This window comes from Bombyx mori, chromosome 23, assembly GCF_030269925.1.
Source record: "Bombyx mori chromosome 23, ASM3026992v2".
NCBI lineage: Eukaryota > Metazoa > Arthropoda > Insecta > Lepidoptera > Bombycidae > Bombyx > Bombyx mori.
The window spans coordinates 632761-656057 of NC_085129.1; the positions used below are offsets into that span (position 1 = coordinate 632761).

General features: G+C 36.9%; 1 protein-coding gene across 3 annotated transcripts in view; it reads left to right on the forward strand.

The window, feature by feature from the left end:
- Positions 1–12156: 12156 nt before the first annotated feature.
- The window catches only part of LOC692927 (calmodulin), a 36684-nt gene continuing 25543 nt past the window's right edge, over positions 12157–23297 (forward strand). The window contains exons 1-2 of one of the 3 annotated variants that reach the window (XM_062675125.1): positions 12157–13108; positions 16879–17053. In XM_062675125.1, coding sequence (XP_062531109.1) covers positions 13106–13108; positions 16879–17053 — 178 coding nt within the window. In that variant the 5' untranslated portion in view covers positions 12157–13105. 3 annotated transcript variants of the gene reach the window in all.

Here is a 23297-nt window from a genome sequence, read left to right on the forward strand (position 1 = left end):
GGTCACTTTGCATATTAACATTGGCTCAAGTACTAGGAAGCTTGCTATATGCGTTGTATATCTTCCTCCACCAGTTAAAACCGAAACTCTCAAGTATTTTTTAGATAGCGCAGATAACATTGCCGATCGGGCCGATGATCTTGTTATTTTAGGTGATTTTAACTTGGGTTTTATTAGTTGGGACCCTCATAAGGATAGTAATTATATGGTACCCTCAAACCATAACTCTCCTCTGGGACATTCTATTACTGACTTTGTTTTCATTAACAATCTCTTTCAAGTCAATGCAATTGCAAATAGTGACAACAGGTTTTTAGATTTGGTTATAACCAGCTGCCGAGATGCATATGTTGTGAGCCCTTCGAGCGAGCTGAGCAAATTTTATAAGCAGCATCCTAATCTACTGTTGAATTTGCCCTACAATAAACTTGTCTATCTTAAGCCCAAATGCAAGCCTAGATATAACTTCTATAGAGCAGATTATCCATCCATAGTTAAAAATCTGAAAGGTGTTGATTGGCAAACAAAGTTATCGGGCTGTGAAAATATTGATTTAATGCTGATAAAATTTTACAAAATAGTGGACGATCTCTTAGAAGAATATGTGCCGAAACAAACCCTTAATAAATCTAAGTTCCCTAAATGGTTCAGCACCTCCTTCATCAAACTATTACAAGAAAAGGAAAAAATTCGGAAAAGGTTCAAAAAATACAGAAACCCTAGAGACGAAATTGAATACCGTCTGCTCCGCTCTAGATGCCACACAATGTACGATAAATGCTATTCAGATTATAGGAATAACATCGAAGCTAATATCCCTAAAAACCCTAAGCTTTTCTGGAGCTTTATTAAACATAAAAGAGGTAGTGACTCATCCATACCTGCATCTATGAATTTGAAAGATCAGGTAGTAAAAACAGGCCCTGACATTGTGAATCTTTTTGCAGAACATTTTGCCTCAATTTACTTGCCCAGCTCAACGCCTCCGGATAACTTTACGCTTGAATCTCAGTGCTGCGGGTCCCCACAACGGATGTTGTGTTCATTGGCTATCGAAGAAATTGAGGTGCTTAAAGCGATCAAAAAGATCGACTCTGCGAAGGGTGCTGGCCCGGATGGGATTCCGCCGGTATTTGTGAAAAGATGCGGCTCTGCTGTAGCTCTGCCTCTGTCCTTAATATTTAACCGATCATTAGCGGATGGGACATTTCCGTCCGAGTGGAAAAAAGCGCGCATTGTACCAGTCTTTAAGAAAGGAGAAAATTCTGACGTTAAAAACTATCGCCCTATTTCCATCCTGTCTTGCTTCTCTAAACTATTTGAATCGATTGTCTATCCTGTAATCTTTCGGCTTGTGGACAGTAGCATCTCAGATTCACAGCACGGTTTTAGACGTGGTCGCTCAATCGTCACTAACTTGGTCCCTTATATTTCCAATGTGTCTAATGAAGTTGACTCAGGCAGGCAGGTTGACGCCATCTACACCGACTTTAGCAGTGCTTTTGATCGAGTTAACCATTCAATTCTTTTGAGGAAATTGTATGGGTTCGGTGTGGATGGCCCACTTTTGAAATGGTTCGAGTCTTACTTGCAACAGAGACCTCAGTCGGTGTCTGTAAATGGATTTAACTCAAAAACTTATTTTGCAGATACCGGTGTGCCCCAGGGATCACATTTGGGACCCCTTCTTTTCATAATCTTTATTAACGACATAGTCGATAAAGTAAGTCACTGTAAGGTGTCACTATTTGCCGATGACCTCAAGATATACAAAACCATAGTTTCTGTTGTCGACTGTCGCCAATTGCAAAGTGACCTAGATGCGATCCTACAATGGTGTCGCTGTAACAGTATGACACTCAACGCAAATAAATGCTTTCACATTAAATTTACTAGAAAAAGAAAGCAACTTGCTACGGAATATAAGCTTGATGGTACAGCACTGGCAGAAGTTAACGAAATCCGAGATCTTGGCGTGATAGTTGACAGTCAACTTAAATTCACCTCGCACATTAACAAGTCTGTCACAAAAGCAGCTCAAATGCTCGGATTTTTGAAACGTAACTCGGGCGGATTTAGGCGTCAGCGCACCAAAATCTTGCTTTACCAAACCTTGGTGCGCAGTCATCTTGAGTTCGCCAGCGTTGTATGGAATCCGTATTATGCCGTGCATTCGCAACGCGTTGAGAGCATTCAAAGAGCGTTCACTAGGCATTTAGCTTATAATTCTAGCGGTTTTTCGCACAGAAATCCTTACAAAGAGCGCCTAATTAGGTTTCGAATGTGTTCTCTTCGTGAACGGAGACTTTTATTGGACATGTCCTTCTTCCACAAAGTCGTAAGCGGTCAATATCAGTGCAGCTACTTTCTAGAGAACATGCCTTTAAGGGTTCCCCGTACCTATCCTCGCGGGAAACTCAAATATATTTTCTACACCCCACCTGTAAAATCTAATTTGGGACGGCAGGCACCTCTCCGTAGAATAATTGATGAGTATCATTCCCTTATCACAGTGATGCCCGATCTTGATGTGTTCCACGACAAGTTGCGTGTATTTAAGGACAGAATAGGAAAAGATGAAAAGGGACCTTAACTTTAACTTTAATCGTTGATCATTTCTTGTTCTATAACTGACTTGTTGTTACTTGACATTATATTAACATTTCTTCTTTTCTTCTTTTCGATATGACATGACATTTTTATTAATATTTCAACAAATAGTACTGTTTTTTTTAATTATTATTGTTATTATTGTATTCCATTTTCGAGCCGATGAATTGCCAATGCTATGTACGCCATTGTTGTCACATGCATCAGGCCATAAATTAAATAGTTTAAATTTATTTTCAATGTTAGATGTTTGTGATGTGGCAGTACTTATTTAAATAAATAAATAAATAAATAAGTACCTAGCCGTGCGGACTCACAAGAGGTCCTACCACCAGTAATTACGCAAGTTATAATTTTGCGGGTTTGAATTTATTACACAATTCCTTCACCGTGTAAGTCAATCGTGAACATTTGTTGAGTACATATTTCATTAGAAAAATTGGTACCCGCCTGGGATTCGAACACCGGTGCATCGCTCAACACGAATGCACCGGACGTCTTATCCGTTAGGCCACGACAACTTCAAAAACATCACACCTAAATACGAGTACAAAGATTTTAATAATATTTAAATGAAGAAAAAACGACCAATAACGTACAGTTTTTATTTTGTAATTCGTTTTCAGAAAAACCCACCCCAAGTCGTAACTCTTATCGAGCTTAATGAAATGTGCATATTAATTATTATTCAAAACGTGGAGCTGTGGGTGCAATTACCCAGAGTTCATTAGCATGCAAGACTTGGTACCAGAACTAACTGCGGCCACACGTTAACATTAACTTGCAAATAACTTTCAATTTAGCATTTATATTGTTATTTAGATTGATGACTAGCCAACTAGGACTGATTTCATCCTGACGCGTATTGCAATATCTACTATCTATATGTGATATCTACGTGAATCAAAAACTTTGTATCCCTTTTTACGAAAATTGCCCGGACGGAGGAGTATAAAATTTCCCACACTTATAGAGAATGTAGAGAAGAAGTGCAGAATGCTAATATTTAAAAAAAAAAATGCATTTAAAATACATTAAATCAATAAAGAAAACATTACACACACTACCGTGTATTTGACACAACACATACGTATATATATACTCTTTGTAAATTGTCAATTGTGAAAAAGAAAACATTACACACACTACCGTGTTTTGTTTTTTTTTATTGCTTGGATGGTTGGACGAGCTCACAGCCCACCTGGAGTTAAGTGGTTACTGGAGCCCATAGACATCTATAACGTAAACGCGCCACCCACCTTGAGATAAGTTCTAAGATCTCAGTATAGTTACAACGGCTGCCCCACCCTTCAAACCGAAACGCATTACTGTTTCACGGCAGAAATAGGTGAGGTGGTGGTACCTACCCGGCGGACTTACAAGAGGTCCTACCACCAGTGAAAATTGTTGAAAAGTAAATGTACAGTTTGCAATAATAATTAAAAACCAACTATGTTAAATGCGCAGGGTATGACTAAATATAAAAGAGCCCTTCTAGAATTTTCTATTCTTTCGAGAACATCAAAGCAGAAAATGTTTTGTAGTTATTTGAAGAAGAAAAAGACAAATATTGCATTACATTTTTACTAGAATTTTTACCTCTGAAAAGGTTTGACGATCTACAATATTTTATACTAACATAAAATATATAGTTATTCGTTATAGGACATTAAAATAATTTATTATCTAGTTAAAGCAGACAGCTCCCGCAGTCTTCATTCATCCCCTGATGTGTTTATGCGACAGGCACGTAGCATTGAGCTCCATAAAGCTGTACCCTCAAATTCAGAACCATTTAGTCCTATCTCTGCACTATCCATTTCTTAAATATAAACCTTAAACTACAGGAATTAGAACTTAAGTTTGAATGCTGTAAAAAATGAACATAGAATACTTCATCATATGTTTATGACGCACTGAATATAATTCGTATAGATAAGGATTCCGGGTCTGTCGCACTTCGAATGCGTGGTGCGGCTCATTCGCATGCTTAGGATTCTAAATAAACGGCACATTCATTTGGTTTCCGTTCATAAATACGTAAGAATCAGGCTCAAGTTTAAAAATGGTTACGTACAAAATGTCAATGAAATTACTCTAGGTATATTTTATTATTTTTTATTATTCCTTCTTATAGATCTCCAATGATGGTATGTGGAGGAACTAACTAAATCAAGGAATTAAAGTGAACGTGGATCGGTCTCGCCCTTCGAGCTATATTCCTAGGATATGGAATGAACTCCACAGGGGAAATGGAAACGTGGGCATGTGCAGAAGAACTGAAGACGGTCGGGCTGATGACTTGAGTCGACGGAAACAACTTAGTCCAGAACAGAACGCAATGGCATAGTACTGCGGAAGCTCTCTGTCCCACCGAGCAATTGCAAGAGAGCATTAATTGAAAAATATGAATGTTATTCCTTGATCACGATGGCGGTCCGAATGAGTTTTAGATTGCACCACACCACATGCCAGGGGTCTCGTCCTTTAGCTCACAACGACCCGCAAATTTGAATTTCCGTAATTACTGGTGGTAGGAATTCTTGTGAGTTCGCGAGGGAAGATACCACCACCTTACCTATTTCTACCGTGAAGCAGTAATGCGTTTCGGTTTGAATGGTGGGGCAGCCGTTGTAACTATACTTGAGACCTTAGAACTTATATCTCAAGGTGGGTGGCGCATTTACGTCGTAGATGTCTATGGGCTTCAGTAATAAACCATCTAAGCAATAAATAAAAAAAGCTTCGAAATTAATTCCTAGTCAAAGTTAATTTTGAAGAATACTCTTAGCAGGTCTAAGCACCTGAAAAGGTCCAACGAGCAAAAACATAAGTCTTAGAGCAGCATTATAAAATCTATTCTGTCACCCCACATTAACGAACCCTAACATAAAACCTGCTTTTCTTGCCTACCCCTGTTAGTGCGTGCGACCTGCATCACATGTTTATGCGCCATTCATAACGCAAAGAAATCGTCGTTTATATACGACAGTTGAAAAATGCTTTGTAAGTGTACGGAGCTGCAGAAAGTGTGCTGGTATACGGGTAAAAATATTTCCACTTCCATAATATAGTAGGAATTATTACAGGTCGTTTTGTTCACGACTTATGGATCGACAAATGGATTCCCATATATCCTATATGTCCTAGTTCCTTGATTCAGCAGCTTAAGTTTCGATAGACCGCATTAAACAGAACGAGACTTTTAATTTGTACGTGATTCTTACTAGCCAAACCTAGCGTGTCTCAGATTGCAGACTAACGTAACACCAAACTACCAAAATTACAGCACATAAGAAGTTAACAATCTGGTTTACTAATAAAATGTCTCTGTAGCAGTCATGATCGACGCTCAACTCGTCGTGGCCTAAAGGATAAGACGTCCGGTGCATTCGTATCTAGCGATGCAACGGTATTCGAATCCCAGGCTTCCAACCCAACTAATCTTTCTAATGAAATACGTCAAATCACATTCACAAATCAAAATCATATGTGACGGTACCCATTAATCACCCAGTGAACCAGGAGCTGCCCTTCCTGCATTTGGATATAAGTGACCAAATCCAAATGTAAAACTAAAGATTGAAGTCTTCGTTTCGTAGTAGCTTTTGCATGTACTTATCACGAGCCAGTTCCGATTGTGGAAAATGAGATGAGATTGCGGCCTATCTGAGAGGAAGTGGTCGCTGCCGCTCACGAACAACGTAACGCCATGAGCTCAACTCCGCTACCCACCTTGTGTATCCATTATTCCCTATAAACTCTTTACAAAGATTCTATTTGCCTCTGAAGTAATAAACAAACATATTAAATCCCAAATTATTAGGCTTATTACAAAAAGTACCTACTCATTACGCCAGCTAGAATAAAATTAACAAAATTGAAAGATACCGTAAAATAAATTGTAATTTTAAAAGAATAACCAACGAACTATGCTAGGGAAATGTATTGATCTAGATTCTAGAATGTAACAGTAATTTAATGTTAACATGTCTGAAGATGGGTGGTGGCATCTAAAGGTAGCCACGTACATCTATGTGTATGTGAATATATACAACTATAGTATGCAAGATATACCGTAGTGGAGATTCTAAAAGCTGAAAGCTTATATATCACTGTATTGGAAAAAACGGACCTGAATGATATGTAATACGCAAACATACCTCAGGTATTACCGGCGTAGTTTATAGAGGGTCACATAGAGGGTAGGTACTACGCAGAGTCAAGGGTGGAAGTTGATCCAGGCTTTACTCAGAGAATAAACGTTAACGCAATTTATTGTTGACGCATCCGTATTGTGTTATTTGCAGGGTGACAATGGCGGGCCATTTCACGCTGTCCGAATCGTTGCTGGAAATTTATTTCATTATTTATCACGCGGAAAATGGTAAACGGTGTATTCTTGTCAGTAATAAGGACATATACGCGCTATTTTTTTAGGGTACCATCCTGAAAGTTGGACTTAAGTTATATAAAGCCCCCAAGTGAGTGAAGTAGTGGTTCGACCGGTCGAGAACTTCCAACTTTTTAGAGGTTTTTCGCGGGAGGGCCAGAAGGACAGACGTGGCGTAGTATTTCGACCTTAAGATCTATAATGCCTTCGAAGTTCTGTAGATTCCCGACGGGCCGCCCGAAGGGCCTAACGACTTATAGGTGTTTATTGGAGAGCACTACTAATTCATGTGCAGCGCCTGTATTTAAGGTGGCTTACACTACTGGTACTTAAGCAATAATCGTTAACGTGGCGTTTTTTGCTTGAAATGAGGAATAAGCAAATGATTCTCTAACATAGTCACTCGGAGGGTACTACAGCTTAATTTTTTAATAATTATGTAAACGGATACAACTGTGAAATAAAAATATTGAAATCATATTGTAAATTGCAATAGTCTAGCAAAGCGTTGAACGCGGAACGTTTCACTTCAATTTGTCAGCGAAAAAATAATATTAGCCGAAGGCAAACTTTAACGCTGTCTCCACAACCGGTCCGGAAATAAGACGCGACGTTCCTCAGGACGCGACGGAAGGAACTAGCCGGCTTTGTTTTTTTATTTATTTATTAGCAATGCAATCTTTAGGAATGAAACAAAAATGTTTATTTTATCCAGTTGATCCAGCGACGCAGATTAACTGTAACCCTTTCATGCTAAATAATCTCAAGATTTTCGAAATTGAGTGTTCAGAGCAAGTGGAAAGGGACAGGAGTAGTGTCCAATTTTATAAAACGAAAAAATACGGTCCGATGCCTTCTGGTTCATTAATGATCGCCGAATGGTTGATCGCCCACCCTGCCTATTTCTGCCGTGAAGTAGTAATGCGTTTTGGTTTGAAGGGTGGGGCAGCCGTTGTAACTATATTTGAGACCTTAGAACTTATATCTCAAGGTGGGTGGCGCATTTAGTAGATGTCTATGGACTCCAGTAATCACTTAACACCAGGTGGGCTGTGAGCTCGACCACCAATCTAAGCAATAAAAAAAAAGAATGGTTAGTTCATGTTCCGTAGGTAGTGCTAAAACCTCATCATCGTCTTGACATGATCTCTTCATCAGTGTTTTACCACTGCATCGCCCTGCGTTGCGACACATTTCATCAGTCATCACCTGGAACCGCGGCCGTGATTTACAATACGCTTCCAAATTTTTGCCTCATACTAACAGTCTCTACAACCAAATGACACCTCACATGATACACGCTCACCTACTTTGAAGACACTCAAAACCTTCTTAAAGTAAATTAAGCTTCAACATGTGCTACTCTATGCACGCCTGCTAATTCCCGAAGAACGCCTTTTTATTATAATATTAGGTTTTGAAGCAAACCAGTTTTTTTTTATGGGTAAAATAAATTAAGCCGTATAACAAATTATTTTGGTTTTATTACGTAGTTATTTTAATAAAGGTTCATTGCCTTTAATTCGACGATATTTTCTTTGTCTTCCTTTCCTAAATGGTATCTACTCGTGCTTCTGTTTACAAGTCTAAGATTCCACAAAGAACCGCTATTGTCCGTAGTGTGTTGAATACTTGTGTCCTCTTCAAACATAACGTCAATATTACGAAATGTCTTTGTTCCGTCACCACTGTGCTTAAACTCATTATTGAAAATTGCTCTAATAAATAGGGAAGGGATCTGTGCTTAACCGAAATACTGAAAACAACTCAAAATAAAATCATAAAACATCTTTTTTATTTAGAATTTTTCGATGTTTCTAGCAAAAGTACAAATTTTAATGTTGAATAATGCAATTTTAATTTATAATGTAAAACATACGATAAATTAAAAATAATAAATGATTGGTGCATGTTTTTGTTCAAGATTACGTGAACACTCAGCACGTCCTGACACGTAAGATTGAAGGCTTATCTGTATTGATAGAATAACAGTACTATCCCAAACTGATAGCAATGCAAGAGTCTTATAATATTAATATAAACAAAACAAAGGATCTTTAATGAATAATCTATTTCTACCACAACCCTGTGACGTTCGTCACACATAATAAAATTAAAAGTGTAGTTTGCGCCTAAAGCAATTATTAGAACCCGAATGACACTGGCAGCCGAAACCGCACCCCACTCTCACTAATTACACTAACAAATTAATGGGATTACTCACTCAAGAACACGCCATCTAAACGTATGGCAAAACGTTTTTTTTTTAAACAACATAATTAAAATTATTATGAACCTACTTAAAACATAAAGATCGTGCATCGTTATTCGTGGCGAGTTATTTGACAGCTCCTCGTAATATTGCAAGGGCCACGCGGTGTTAGCAGCGGCCAGGCCTCATGGGCATCACAGCATACCTGCCGCCATCCACCTGTAGACGTGAAGCCTCCGTCATCAAGTATCCGTTGTATTGAATAACGGCTATCCCACACTCCCAACCGGAACACACAGTGTTTTGTGGAGGAAATGGACAGGAGGGTGGAACTAGCCCGTAGGCTCATGTTAGCTAGTAAAAATTTGTTGACGTCGACCATGAATCGAGTAAAGATATCATCGTAGTACGATAGTCGGTCAGCGGTCATGACAGTCGGATAAACACCAGCACGTACACCCCTAACAGGACGAGCGGTATAAAACCTCAGCGATCGATCAAATTAAAATTTCAACGGAATGCAATCGAACATTCCAGAATAATTCCATTTTGTTACTAATACACCAGCCGGGCCGTGAGCTCGTTCATACATCTAAACAATAAAAAATACTAGTAGAAACAAGATATACGCTTCTCTAGCATATACAATACTATATAGTTTGAACCGTATCATAGGAGTATACTAAGCCTGGAAGTGCAATAAATAGATGTACAAAATTTCAAGACCATCGATATTTTTTTTCCTACGTGTTCTAGTAGCCTCGAGGCGTTATTCTAGATTCATCCAACTAGTAGGTGAGTTCGCGGGGCTCAAGCCTGACAAGCCATCGAGTAAAAGACGCTACCTAAGGATGGAGCACAAACAACGAACATATTATTATATTATTATTTTAATATTCATTATTAATTAGATACAAATAAAAATGTAGTTGTTATGTATGTAGTACTACAATAATTAAACTATTGTATTGTATTACTGTAGTATAATTATATAATTGATAACAATAATATCATTATTGTAGTAGCATTATTTACTGTATACAAATGTGTTTTTATTATAAAGTCTTATCTAGAAAAACTATGAAAAATTTCGAATATGTTGGGTAAATTTATTTTTCATTCTGTGTTGGTATAAAAGTAAAGCATCTGATAATCCACCAGTGTGCTTAGTGCGAGCTTTTTAACTTTCTCGATAGCGTAAAAGTTAACTCAACTTTAGATGGAGTTGGAACGTATGCCGCTAGGCGCGCTATTCCAACTGCATACAAATTTGACTTAACTTTTACGCTATCGAAAACGTTAAAATACTTGCACTAAACACACAGATCGTGAGTGGTAGTCACTACTGCATTTATCGTTGCCAATATTGAAATACCAAAAATCACATTGTGAGTCCGCGCGGGTGGGTACCACCACCCTGCCTATTTCTGCCGTGAAGCAGTAATGCGTTTCGGTTTGAAGGGTGGGGCAGCCGTTGTAACTATACTTGAGACCTTAGAACTTGTATCTCAAGGTGGGTGGCGCATTTACGTTGTGGATGTCTATGGGCTCCAGTAACCACTTAACACCAGGTGGGCTGTGAGCTCGTCCACCCATCTAAGCAACAAAAAAAAAAAAAATCCAATCCTTTATTAATACATAAATATTGTATTTTAATGACAAAAACCTTACATACACGCAAAGAAACTTTAAAACAATTTACTAAAAAAAATTAATAATTAAACAAATACGAGTTAGATGATGACTTCAAGTGCGAACAAAGTATTTTAATGTTCACAATGTAAAAAGTAAATTTTAATTAAACAATGCCCACGGAGCTTGTGACAATTTAGCGGAAAACTTTCATTTTTCAATTTAGTTCTATAACTCAATCACAGATGGTAGTACTGTCATCTAAACAATGGTGATGTGTTTCTTGACTTGCATAAAATCGATACTTACAATCGACAATCGATTGTTTAATAAAATTGACAATTAATTTTTTCTCTTAAAATGAGTTAAAATTTTTAATATTATAATATTATAACTTTAAAACCATCTAATCTGAAAGGATGAAATGAACATTATTTAAATATAAGGTTTTACAGTACAGAATTCGTGATTGCCCCTTTAGCTACAAAAAATCTTTTTATGGAAATGATAAATTAAAGTTATAATCTGCATGCCTTTCATTACATTCATTTTCGTTTCTATAATATCTTCTACAATGTAATAAGAATCTCTTTGTGACTAGTACTAATCTTACGGGGTTCTTACAATGAATGCTTCATAAATATTTCCGACGTGTGTTTTTAATTACATCTCATTGCACACATTGTAAATAAAAATCCTCAAATAACAGTGTCAAGCTAGGTTTTTCTTGTATTATGTATACTGGAAATATATACACGAGACGAGAACAAATATACCTAGAGCCCCAGATGCTAAAAATATTTAAGATACTAAATCGAACCTGAAGCCTTTGTTTGATTTTTCAGGGTCAATAAACACGTAAACAATAAAGCGATCATAAACAATCTACAAGTTCATATTTTTAGTCTGCTTTTACGTATCTTTAAATAAAAGAGATTACTTTGGTAGGTACTATCATAATTCAATTGTCTATATTAATTGGTAGGAAATTATGGTAATTGTTTTTTTGTTTTTTAATTTTTTATTATTTCCGGCATTCCGATTGTGTGCGAATCATACGGAAGATGATATTGCGACAAGATAGGGCAACGTTTACTTTCAGTAGGAATGCGTGTGTGGGGGCGCGGCGTCGGGAAGCCCGTGTTATCTCGTTAGCGGCGCCTGCGGGCGGCACTGCGGCGCGGATCTGGGGCAGCGGCGCTCGGGAGCGGGCACGGGCGGGCGCCGCTCTCGCTGGCGTGGGGCTCGCGGCCGCAGTGACGCATTGCAGGTGCGCGGCGGCCAATCGGCGCGCGCCGGTTCGCGCTCTACGCCGCCGCACCCGCCCCTTATAAAACCGACTATCCTTTGCAGAGCAAATTTAATCCTGTGTTGTGCGTCCCGAAACATGGACTTGGACGTTCCGAGGATAATCATTGTGTAGACCGTTTCCGCCCTGCAGCTTGCGAAACTAACCTTCTCGTGAACGAAAGACGGATATGACAGTGCGACGAATCGAGTAGTCGATTCGGAACGATTCGCGGCCGAGCTCGATCCGAACCGCGATCCCGAGTTTCTCAGCGAGGCCACTCGCGCGAGTGAGGGCGGCAGTATCGTTTCAGCCGTCGGTCCGTGCGGTCGCTTTTGCGGCGTAGTCTGTGATTTTTTAGTGTAGCTCCAGATAATCCAAGTTAATCTACAATGGTGAGTGCTATTTCTATTGAAAGGTGTCGGGAGTGCCTTCAGAAGATCACGAGGAACAGTTTCCGGGTCGTATTTCGGAGAAGTTATGCATCGGTGTTTATAGTGATGACGGCCTCCATTATATTATTGTGATGGCCGTTTTTTTTACCGCATTGCGGATTCGAGAAGTATCAGAAGGCGTAACTGAAGCCTCACAGCGAGGCTTTCGAAATAGATAAACTTCAAAGCAGTGTTGAAAGCTTTAGATTTTGCGATATTTAAAAACGAGCCTATGCAGAAACAACGGTCGCCATAATCTAATAGGTGGTGCCGGTGAAATTACGTTCTTTAATTTGCAGTAGGCCGTTAATGTCGGTTGAAATGGCGCAGGGACGTCGTTGGAAAGAAAACAAATGGCTTTGTAGTTTGGGCATATTGTCGAAAGGCCGCGGCCGCTGTTATGAGGATCGATCGCCGGGCGCAACTGTCAAACGCTCGTTGACTCATCGTCATTATCTGATATTGTACCTACGTAAAACTCTTTTCGTTAGACCGTGTTGTTGTACATAACATATCATCTGCTGTGAAATTCCATAATGGTAACTAAACTTGTCGCTTTCATCGTCGTACGGTGCCACTTATAGTAACAATCATGTAAATAAGTTTTTGTTTATCAAACCAAAACTACAGCTGTAATTCTTTTTCTTTTTTTTTTCGAAAAAGTTTAACATGCTCTTGTTATATTTTAAAAGCTGAATTCTGGTGTCTTACACCAAAATTTCCTTTGCTTGAAGTTACAGAAATTAAGAATAAATCGACGCTTGAAAGGCAAACTTGACTAAGCGACTATAACTGCTTTGTACATAAATGATAAGCAATAACCATATTCAGTGCGCAACGAAAAATAAATTTGTAGGTCTATTAAAATCATTTCAATCATACAGCTAGATTCATTAAAATAAATTTTGTTTTCAGGTATTTCAACTTTAAATTAGTCTACTGTAAAGTTCACGCATTATCGCTTAGTCACGTTTGCCTTTCAAGCTTCGATATGAATACTTGAAATCACAAGGATCGGTGTAGTCCCTATTGCCTACAGTATTACAGTTTGTTCCTGACTAAATCCCTAGCCATTATTTTTTCTATTTTATTTCAGCGGAGAATACTCATACTCGTGTTTAAAAAAATTCATTGAAAGTTTTTTGCCAGTAAAATAATGGGGATTGGGTATGTGGGGTATAATGGTGATATTTTCCCTGCAGCCATTCAAAGTTTTTGTTATGATTTATTTATTGTTCTAAGTTCGCAGATCATGGCTATGAATGTATATAAATTCATACAGAAAGAATCTGCTTTTTAATCTTATTCTAATCTTTAACTATTTTTTTACATCCATTGTTCTAGTAATAACTGTGCTACTCAATAAAATGAAGTCATGAAATGTTAGCTTGAGTATAATAAATAATAAACTGGTGGTAAACATTGATAAATGCTAAATATGCATTCTCAACTAAGGATAAACTTGGTATAATTAAGTTAATATATTATTATAACACCTAAAGTGTAAACATATGTTTAAGTTAAATATTTTTGTATATATCTGAAATTATATTTTTTTCTAATGTGTTTGAAAATCCAAGGAGTTGAGATTAATCTGAAGCTCAATTTAATTGAGTTGGGAAAAAGAAAATATGAAAGAGTTTAGCACATTCTATCATACATTATGAGAACCATTGTTAGCACCTATTGGTATAATTAATAGAGGTCTTTCAATGTGTCGAGGCTTAGCGGAGGCATTCTCATACAACTCTCCAGTTAATATGTAGGACATTGTGGGCTGTAAGCTATGTTTCTCACTACATTAGAATATCTGATAATACAAATCATGTAAAAAGGGCAATATATGTGCAATATTCTTTTCTAAAATAGCTAAGGCCAAATTATCCATATTTAAATAAATGTTCAAGTGACATGATAGTGTAATATTTACCTACTAACTACAATTGGAACTAAAATTAAGATAATAAATTCTTGTGGCCCTGTCAAATGTAGCTTAAGCGATTCTTAGGCTAACATCATTTTGGTACCCTCCGATAGTGCTTAAAGAGACTATTCACATCTAATAAAAAAGAATCCATTAAGCATGTTTATGTATTAAAATTAATTTATTAAAAAGGGAGTGATATTTCAGCTCAAATGATTATTGTCTCTAACAAGCTGAATCTAAATAATAATTCAACATTAAAAAGTGTAGTTGTATCGGAATTGTACAAAAAATGTTAATTTATGCCTCATACATTTGTGTTCCTACGTTGAATCATAACTTAGGTATTTCATACCTATTGCCTACTGTGTAGAATACAACATAGTTATATCAAGTAATATTAGTTTTATTTTTACTGTGTCAATGTGAACAAGTTAGTGACTGTGCATCACTATATTTTTTAGATTTATTTGTTTAGTTATTCATGTTATTGATAACTAAAACATAGTTAAATTAAAAATATATTGCTCTTAGTACAGTAGTATCCCATTTAAGCGGCCGTGAATTCGAGATTGGACATACATGGAGCTTCTTGATTTTCCTGGAAAAAAACTGGCTCTTAGCAATGTGTCTATATTTGAATTTTGCTTGGCACTTGCTTTTCGCCCACAGACCATGACTTGACTAATCATCAAACTTTCGGCCCACAACAACCAAATTTTTTTATTATTATTGCTTAGATGGGTGGACGAGCTCACAGCCCACCTGGCGTTAAGTAGTTACTGGAGCCCATAGACATCCACAACGTAAATGCGCCACCCACCTTGAGATATAAGTTCTAAGGTCTCAATTATAGTTACAACGGCTGCCCCACCCTTCAAACCGAAACGCATTACTGCTTCACGGCAGAAATAGGCAGAGTGGTGGTACCCACCCGCGCGGACTCACAAGAGGTCCTACCACCAGTAATAAATAAAAATAGTAGTAAACTGTCAATACTTTGATGGTGGGGTATTTTCTAAATCCGCCTATACGCGGTTCTATCATCGTGTGCATATTTCTAATGTTAAATAATCTTGCATTGCGTTTTAAATAGTCGATATGTGTTAGTTCAAAGTAACTAGGACTTAAATCTTGTTTCATCCGTGTGTGGATTCAGTAACCGCTTAAATTCTCTCTACCCATTATGAGGGATAAAATGCAGAGGTTTCAATTGTATTGATCGATTCCAAACGAACGCATTAGTGCTTCGCTTCGTTGTTGAGATAACACTATAACTTTACATATTGGTATAGGCCTACAATACTCTCTACTTCCACTAATTACTTAGGTAAGTAAGGCTGTTCTCAGTACACCTCAAGAATGCCAGGCGCCTAGTCGAATGGCAGTTGGCCGTGAAGTACTTTAAGTGCTGTACAATACAGCCGTGCATTATTCGGATCAATTAAACATGAATCAGCGGATCTATATGTTGAATACGTTTCAAAATGATATTGTTATCAAAATAAACTTTAAAGAGACTATTCTGCCTGAGAGTATGATTATATTTTATGTACATGCAAAACATGTACAAGTGTTAGTTTATACGACAAAAGTTGTAATTTTAATGGTATGATTGAAATGTGCGGTCGTGGAACATCATAATATATATCTTACCGAGACTAATCGCATAATTATTTCAAATAATATTTTTCATAAGGCTTACTTCCATGTAGGCTCGGATCCAAATGTTTGATAACAACATTTTGTGCCAAATGAGGTTATTTTGCAATTTCAGGAATCTATTTGAATCAAACTTTATCGGAACTTGTGGATCCACGATTGTGGCTTGTGCCATCGTATTACTAATTATAGCGCGAAACGATTTAGGCTAAATTATAAATTCGGTCTAAAAAGTTTATATCAATAACAATAAACATTATCGCAAGCCATAATGATAAATGTTCCAATGCAGTATGTTATATTTATCTGTGCCGCATTGTGACGTGTCAGTTTGAGTAGGTAATTATACATAATCTCTGCCTGGTATCTTATCGGCAGAGTTTTGTTGGCACTTTGCCAGTCTGCCTGCCGGTCTTCTGTTGCGAATCCTCGTCTACTATGGTCGTCATGGCTGTACGTATAGGCTTCTGCTTGACAGTTTTTTTTAATGTCCTTTACTGTGGCGTTGAATCATGCAGTTCTTTTTTTTAATTTGATTCAATTGAGGTTTTGTGATTGAATGTTTTGTAAAGTTGTGTTTTTTTTCAGTTAGGAAGTGGCTGCCTTCAATTTGCGATAGATTTTTACTACCTATTGTTTGTTTTTTATTCGTTTTATGATAAAATATATACGCAAATTTGATTAAAAATAAATAGTGTTTTAAAACGCTCATAAATATTGCAGGCGGATCAGCTGACGGAAGAACAGATCGCCGAGTTTAAGGAGGCATTCTCACTGTTCGACAAAGACGGCGATGGCACCATCACGACCAAAGAGCTGGGCACCGTGATGAGGTCGCTAGGACAGAACCCCACAGAAGCCGAACTTCAAGACATGATCAATGAAGTAGACGCGGACGGTGAGTACACATAAAACCATATGATCTATGCAAAATAATTAAAAATAGAACACTGAAATTTCCAAAACTGTTATAGAATCTGCAAAATATTTCTTCAGCCAACCGCACTCTAAAAAAAAGTATTTTAAAACGTTTCAGCCTATGAAAAGTGGCGTTACATAATGTAATTCCATACATTTTGTTTCACTTCAAATGAGAATACCCTAGTTAATGAAACACGCGGTAAGCACAGATGAAATAAAGCGGTCGCTTGAAACTACCCTCGATGTAGCTTATACAGTGTGTTGTAAAGTTTTATTGTTGTCGTGAATGTTCGGTCAGTGCTGTAACTTGCATTAAAAATGTTTACTACCTACCCTCGCGGGAAACGTAACGATAAAACTTGTTTATTGTTTAGCAAATTTTTAACTAGTTTGTCAACTATGTTACAAAATTTACGACCAGTAGTGTGTCATGATGTAAACTTTAATTGCATAGTTAGGACAGACCTTTTTTATCCCTCGAAGCAATATCGTCGGAAGAAATTCTAGGTAATTTCGATCATATTCTTCATAACGGCTGTGGCCCCTGATTTAGGCAGAGCTACATTTAGAATTTGCTTGAAACAGTTTTCAAGTTATCCTAATGAATTAGCTCATCTAATACAGAATTTTCTTCTGTAATCGGTGTGATATCACCAAAGATTATCTCGTTCTGGCATAATACAGTCTAATACTTCTAACGGCTGCGGTGCTGTATATGACGCCCATCAATTTCAACATGACACTTATTGGTGTTTCACAAAATTTATAAGGTTATGTTGTAATATTGCAATAAACGCCGAAACATTTACGAGAGGGATTCACAGCACAATTCAATAAACTTATCGTAACGTGAAAAAAAAAACTGATTCTAATTAAAACTAAAGTTTGATGAGACTAAAGTTTCAATACTTCAATATAGCCGTTTCAATTAAATGTAACGTAATGAGTTGATATCTACCCCCCTACGCCGACTCGAAAATTCCTGTCTCCTATATCTCGCTCGCTTTATTTCTATTATTTCCATTTCCGATCATGCGGACCGAATAGTAAACAGTCCACGTCGCCCAAAACACGTCATTTCGGATCCACCCCATCCACTAACGGTGTTTTTAGGTACTACAAGCACCGGTCATCGTTCTCGTCGAACCCGTCGCTTGCGACGAAGGGCTCGGCGAGTAAATTAACCCACAGATACAGCCCACTGAGTCTCTCGCCGGATCTACTCAGTGGGTCGCGCTTCCGATCCGGCGGTAGATTCTGCGAAGCACTACTGCTAGGGTTAGTGTCAGCAACGTCGTCAGATTTGAGCCCCGCGACCTCATCTACACGTTAAGGTTACGCTGAAATAGTCTCTCAAGGCCATCAGCGTAGGTAGGAAAAAAAATATCTATTATTTCTGGAGTGAACCCTAACCTTTTCTATGCACTTAATTATTTTCCTTGTTAAGATAATACGAACACAGTTTCTTTTTTTTCTGTTCACTTGAATGATTGTGAATGTAATAAAACCTGTTTGGTTTACGGTATCTAGTATGTAATCGTTGTTTTATCGCTAGATTCACGTACGTAATGTGGCTGATAAAATGTGTACCTGATGATAAATCATTGGAAAAATTATAAGGTATAATGATTTTTGTCGTTGTCAATTTTATTTTCGCTGAACGTTTCACTCTAGATCAGTTAATTTCTACTAAAGTGCGTCTAATTTAATCACTCTGGTATTTCTCTACAGAAGTTCAATCTCCTCATTAATCATCTTAATACATGAGCTGGCAATTTTAATCGGAAAAGCAAAAAATTAATCTCAATCAAGTCTAGTCTGCGCTAACCCATAGTAGTTTTACTGTTGAGCAGCAGTTATCTTTGATGTCGTCTCAAGGACGGTAAAATTAAATACCGCTTGAACGTTCAGTCATGTTTGTTGACGCTCGGCAATTATTCTCCCTTCAAACTGTAAATAATTTAGATCACTTTAATCGTTTATACAAGCCGGGGTTTTGTTAATTGCACGTCCTGTGTTTGTGCGTTTTGCCCCGATAAAAACGTTATCACTCGTTTTCTACGCTAACGTGGGTAAACATGAATGAAACTGAAATTAATTTGGCTTTAAGGTATAATTCCAATGGAATGGATTCAGTACGGAAAGGAGCTAGTAGCTGTTAATAACATGACAACACTTATTAGGTATTCAAACAAAAGCTGCAAATATCAAGTCCATTTGTCAAACGATCAATTATTATTCGTCTCTGTACTCTCGCACGAGGGTGGGTGGTTTAAATTATTTCCTGTGTAGTTAATTCAATTCACAAAAATGGAAATTGCTTTCACGATTTTATTTTTAAATTTGTTTAATCAATTGATTGATCGAGTGAAACAGATCTATAGAAAAAAAGTAAAAAATTCAATTAAGAGACTAGATTAAGGTTTACATTAAATTTAAGTTTTTTGTTTTTTATATTTAATCATATATTTTTAATATGGGTCTGAATAAAAGCTTATTCATTCATTCAATTAATTGATTGACCGATTATTATTACGATGAGATCATCAACAACCTTTTTTAAATAATAAATAATGACCTTATCACATTCTTTAAGGTTTACATTAAATTTAAGTTTTTTGTTTTTTATATTTAATCATATATTTTTAATATGGGTCTGAATAAAAGCTTATTCATTCATTCAATTAATTGATTGACCGATTATTATTACGATGAGATCATCACACATCCTTTTTTAAATAATAAATAATGACCTTATCACATTCTTCACTTGTATTTATCGTAAAGGAATTATTTTAACTGTTAAGTCTCGTACCAATTTTAGAATAATTTGGTGTTGAACAGCTAAGCTCAAAAATAATTGTAGTTTAATGAAGATCTAAGTTTCTCTTGCACTTTCACTTACGGGATCAAACAAAACGAACTGACACGAATTTAAGAAACAAAGAGGATCTTATTCGTGACCATAGAAACTATTGGAAAAGTTGGAAATACCAGTATTATTTACCATTAATTATTATTAAATTAATTACACAATTTAATATTGAAAAAAAAGGCGCGATTAAAATATTTTTCTTTCGAAGCCATTGAAATTTCGAAGGTATATTCAATTACTCAAACCCGTTGTAGGATAAAAAAATGATGTTACGAAAACTCTTTGACTTATCAATAAGTCGATGTCAACACGCGTTAATCGGGCCGTTGAAATGTAAACGTTTGGAAATTTATCACGATGATTTAATAATGTAAACAAGTTTTAATTCAACTGGAAATGAGAACGAATGTAAATGTTGGCGAACGTTAGTCTGAAATAACGGTTCAGATCTCTTCTGACTTGTGTTCGAGACCTTCAACGAAGACAACGAAATCATTATTTAAAAACAAGACAGCTTGTTTTTAAACAATTAAAAATATAGTATCGGCATTCGATAGTTGACATTGTTGGGTTTGACGCGATAACACCAGCAGTGACGACGATTATATTCATATATATTTGGAATGGTAATATCTCAGCGAGTGAAAAATACAAAAAATTTTAATATTGAGCACAACATTTACTGGTGGTAGGACCTTTTGAGTCCGCGCGGGTTAGTACCACCACCCTGCCTATTTCTACTGTGAAGCAGTAATGTGTTTCGGTTTGAAGGGTGGGGGAGCCGTTGTAACTGTACCTACTGAGACCTTAGAACTTATGGCTCTCATGGTGGATGGCGCATTTACGTTGTAGATGTATATGGGCTCCAGTAACCAGTTAACACCAGGTGGGCTGTGAGCTTGTCCACCCATCTAAGCAATCAAAAAAAATCTGATCTTAATGTATCCACACATATTGTTTGTTTACTACGTTAAGGTGACAATGTTTGATAGAGGAGCATTGATGTCAAGTATGGTCACAATGCTAGCGGCTTAGATTGCCCGTAGTCGGAGCTTTCTTCATTTAATTCCCTTCCCGTGTTTTACAAAACACAATTTTCATGGAAATGCTATATATCATTACAATTAAACAATTCACAAAACTTAAACACTAAATGTATTTGACTTGTAAAATACTTAATAGTACAAATACACGTACGGTACGAAAATAATTGATAAGGATTGAAAATGTTTACCTACAGTGTCACGAGACAACGCCCGAACGATCATTACCACGTTGAAATATGCGGGGAACAGTATAATATAAAATTATAATATGCGTGTCCGTGTCGTGAATAGGAAACTTATTCAGCCTCCGCTATTTACTTGCGGCTTAGCCAGATAAGACTTTATTTGTTTCTGGTAATAATACTACTGTAAAATATTCTCGTCACATTTTAAACATTTATATGTTTGATTAAAAATTACGATAAAGCGTCTTTCGTTTGCAAAGTCAGTTACCTACTACTTGATTCAATTAAGGTGAATAATGCAGAAATGTTTCAAAAGTAGTACTGTATTAGGAAGTAGCGTTTCCCTATTCCAGCTCATTAAGATAATCATGAACCGACAATTGGGACAAATTTTTCTAGCAACGACTGTACGAAGGAAAAGTATATTATTGTTTTTTTATTATTATTACTTTAGTGCATTGTACATTCGTTGATTGTTTGGTTATTGGTCGCCATCAGGTGTGAAAGAGTGTCATAGTTGCTCATGTATGTACATATATTTTACTATTTGTAACTTACCGTGACCATGTACTGAATAATAAGCAAATGTTAATTTAACGTAAACATATATAAATGTGTTGATGAATCTGATAAAAAGCCTTATTAAATGGCGTTAATTGGCAACAAAATAACAGACGAGGAAATAATGTAGTAGTTCGTTGGAGGAAAATTGACTGAATTAACAAATATAGATTAAATAATAGATTTTCAAAAAAAACGAAATTCCAAATTATACGATAACAGTTTCCCCTCCATTTTGTGAACTGAAAACGGACACCCGTCACACGACTAATTGTAACAATAGCATTCAATTCACACTGAAACACAATACATACTTGGCAATTTGAAACGGGTTTGTGGCACGGATGTTGATACAACGTGCCCAGGAAGAATGTTGTAGATCAATACTAACACAAGTCCGTAAAAAAGTAGACAAACTGAGAAATTGAGCATAAAATGATGCGTAAAGCACTTTGCTCATAGAAACATTACTATTTCTCTTTACTTGTGCTACCTTTACATCTATTATAGTGTTTGTTTGGTTTAATAAATTATTATATGCGTTATAAAAACTCAGACTTGCAGTAATTTTTTCTCATAATTTTATGCGTCAGTCAACGATACGTTTACAGAGCACCGGAAATTCTACTTCCTTAATGATGAAGCGGAGAATTGATAGCGCGAAAATGTTGTGCAGTTTGGAAAATATCTCATTTCGCCTGCCTACCTATTATATTTGTAACTTTCAGTATGCACTGTTGAGGTGCTTTCTTGAATTACCTACATCGAATTACAACGTAATGTGTTTGGAGTCAAAAGTGTGGTAGCCAATTGACACCGAAAGGAATTCGCCCCAAAGCATCCTCACCTGCCGTGCACAATTTGTCTTTGACCTGACTTTAGGAACCTGAAGCTATGTCAAAAACTACAACCCATTATTCACAGCGTGGATCTCAGAGATCGCATTCCCAATACAAAAATGCGAAAGATGTTCGATGTTGCTCGTCATGCTTGTGCCATGCTGAAAGGAAGGACAGGCATATCTGAAAGTCTGGACGCACTCACAAAGTCAAATGGAGGTCGTGAAAGAACAAGAAGAAGATTGGAACTGTGTTTTAAAAAAACGGGAAGCTAGGAGAGGGGGGGACTTGTTAATCTGCTGCCGGACATTACAGACTTATAATGAATAAAGGTTATTATAACCCGAGCCGAGTTTTTATGAGTATTGGAGTGACATCTAACGGAATCGGAACGCACGTACGTGACTGCGATACGAAATTAGGATTTTATGCAGCTCGTGCGCTCTTAAAACAAGCTCTATCAACTTTAGATACCTATGTACAATTGTGGAATTTATTTAGAGACACGATGCTATTGCTCAATACTTTAATTAAAATATTCATTAATAACAAAAGACATTCATGAAGATAGATAAATATTGTGTTTTTTAAGGACAGTTCGTACACATGTACACACCTACTTATAATTCGGAATCACCGCTCTAAGGATAACTTTCGCATGTGTTAAAAAAAATCGCGAAGAACTTAATGGTAACTAAACAGCACGAATGATAAT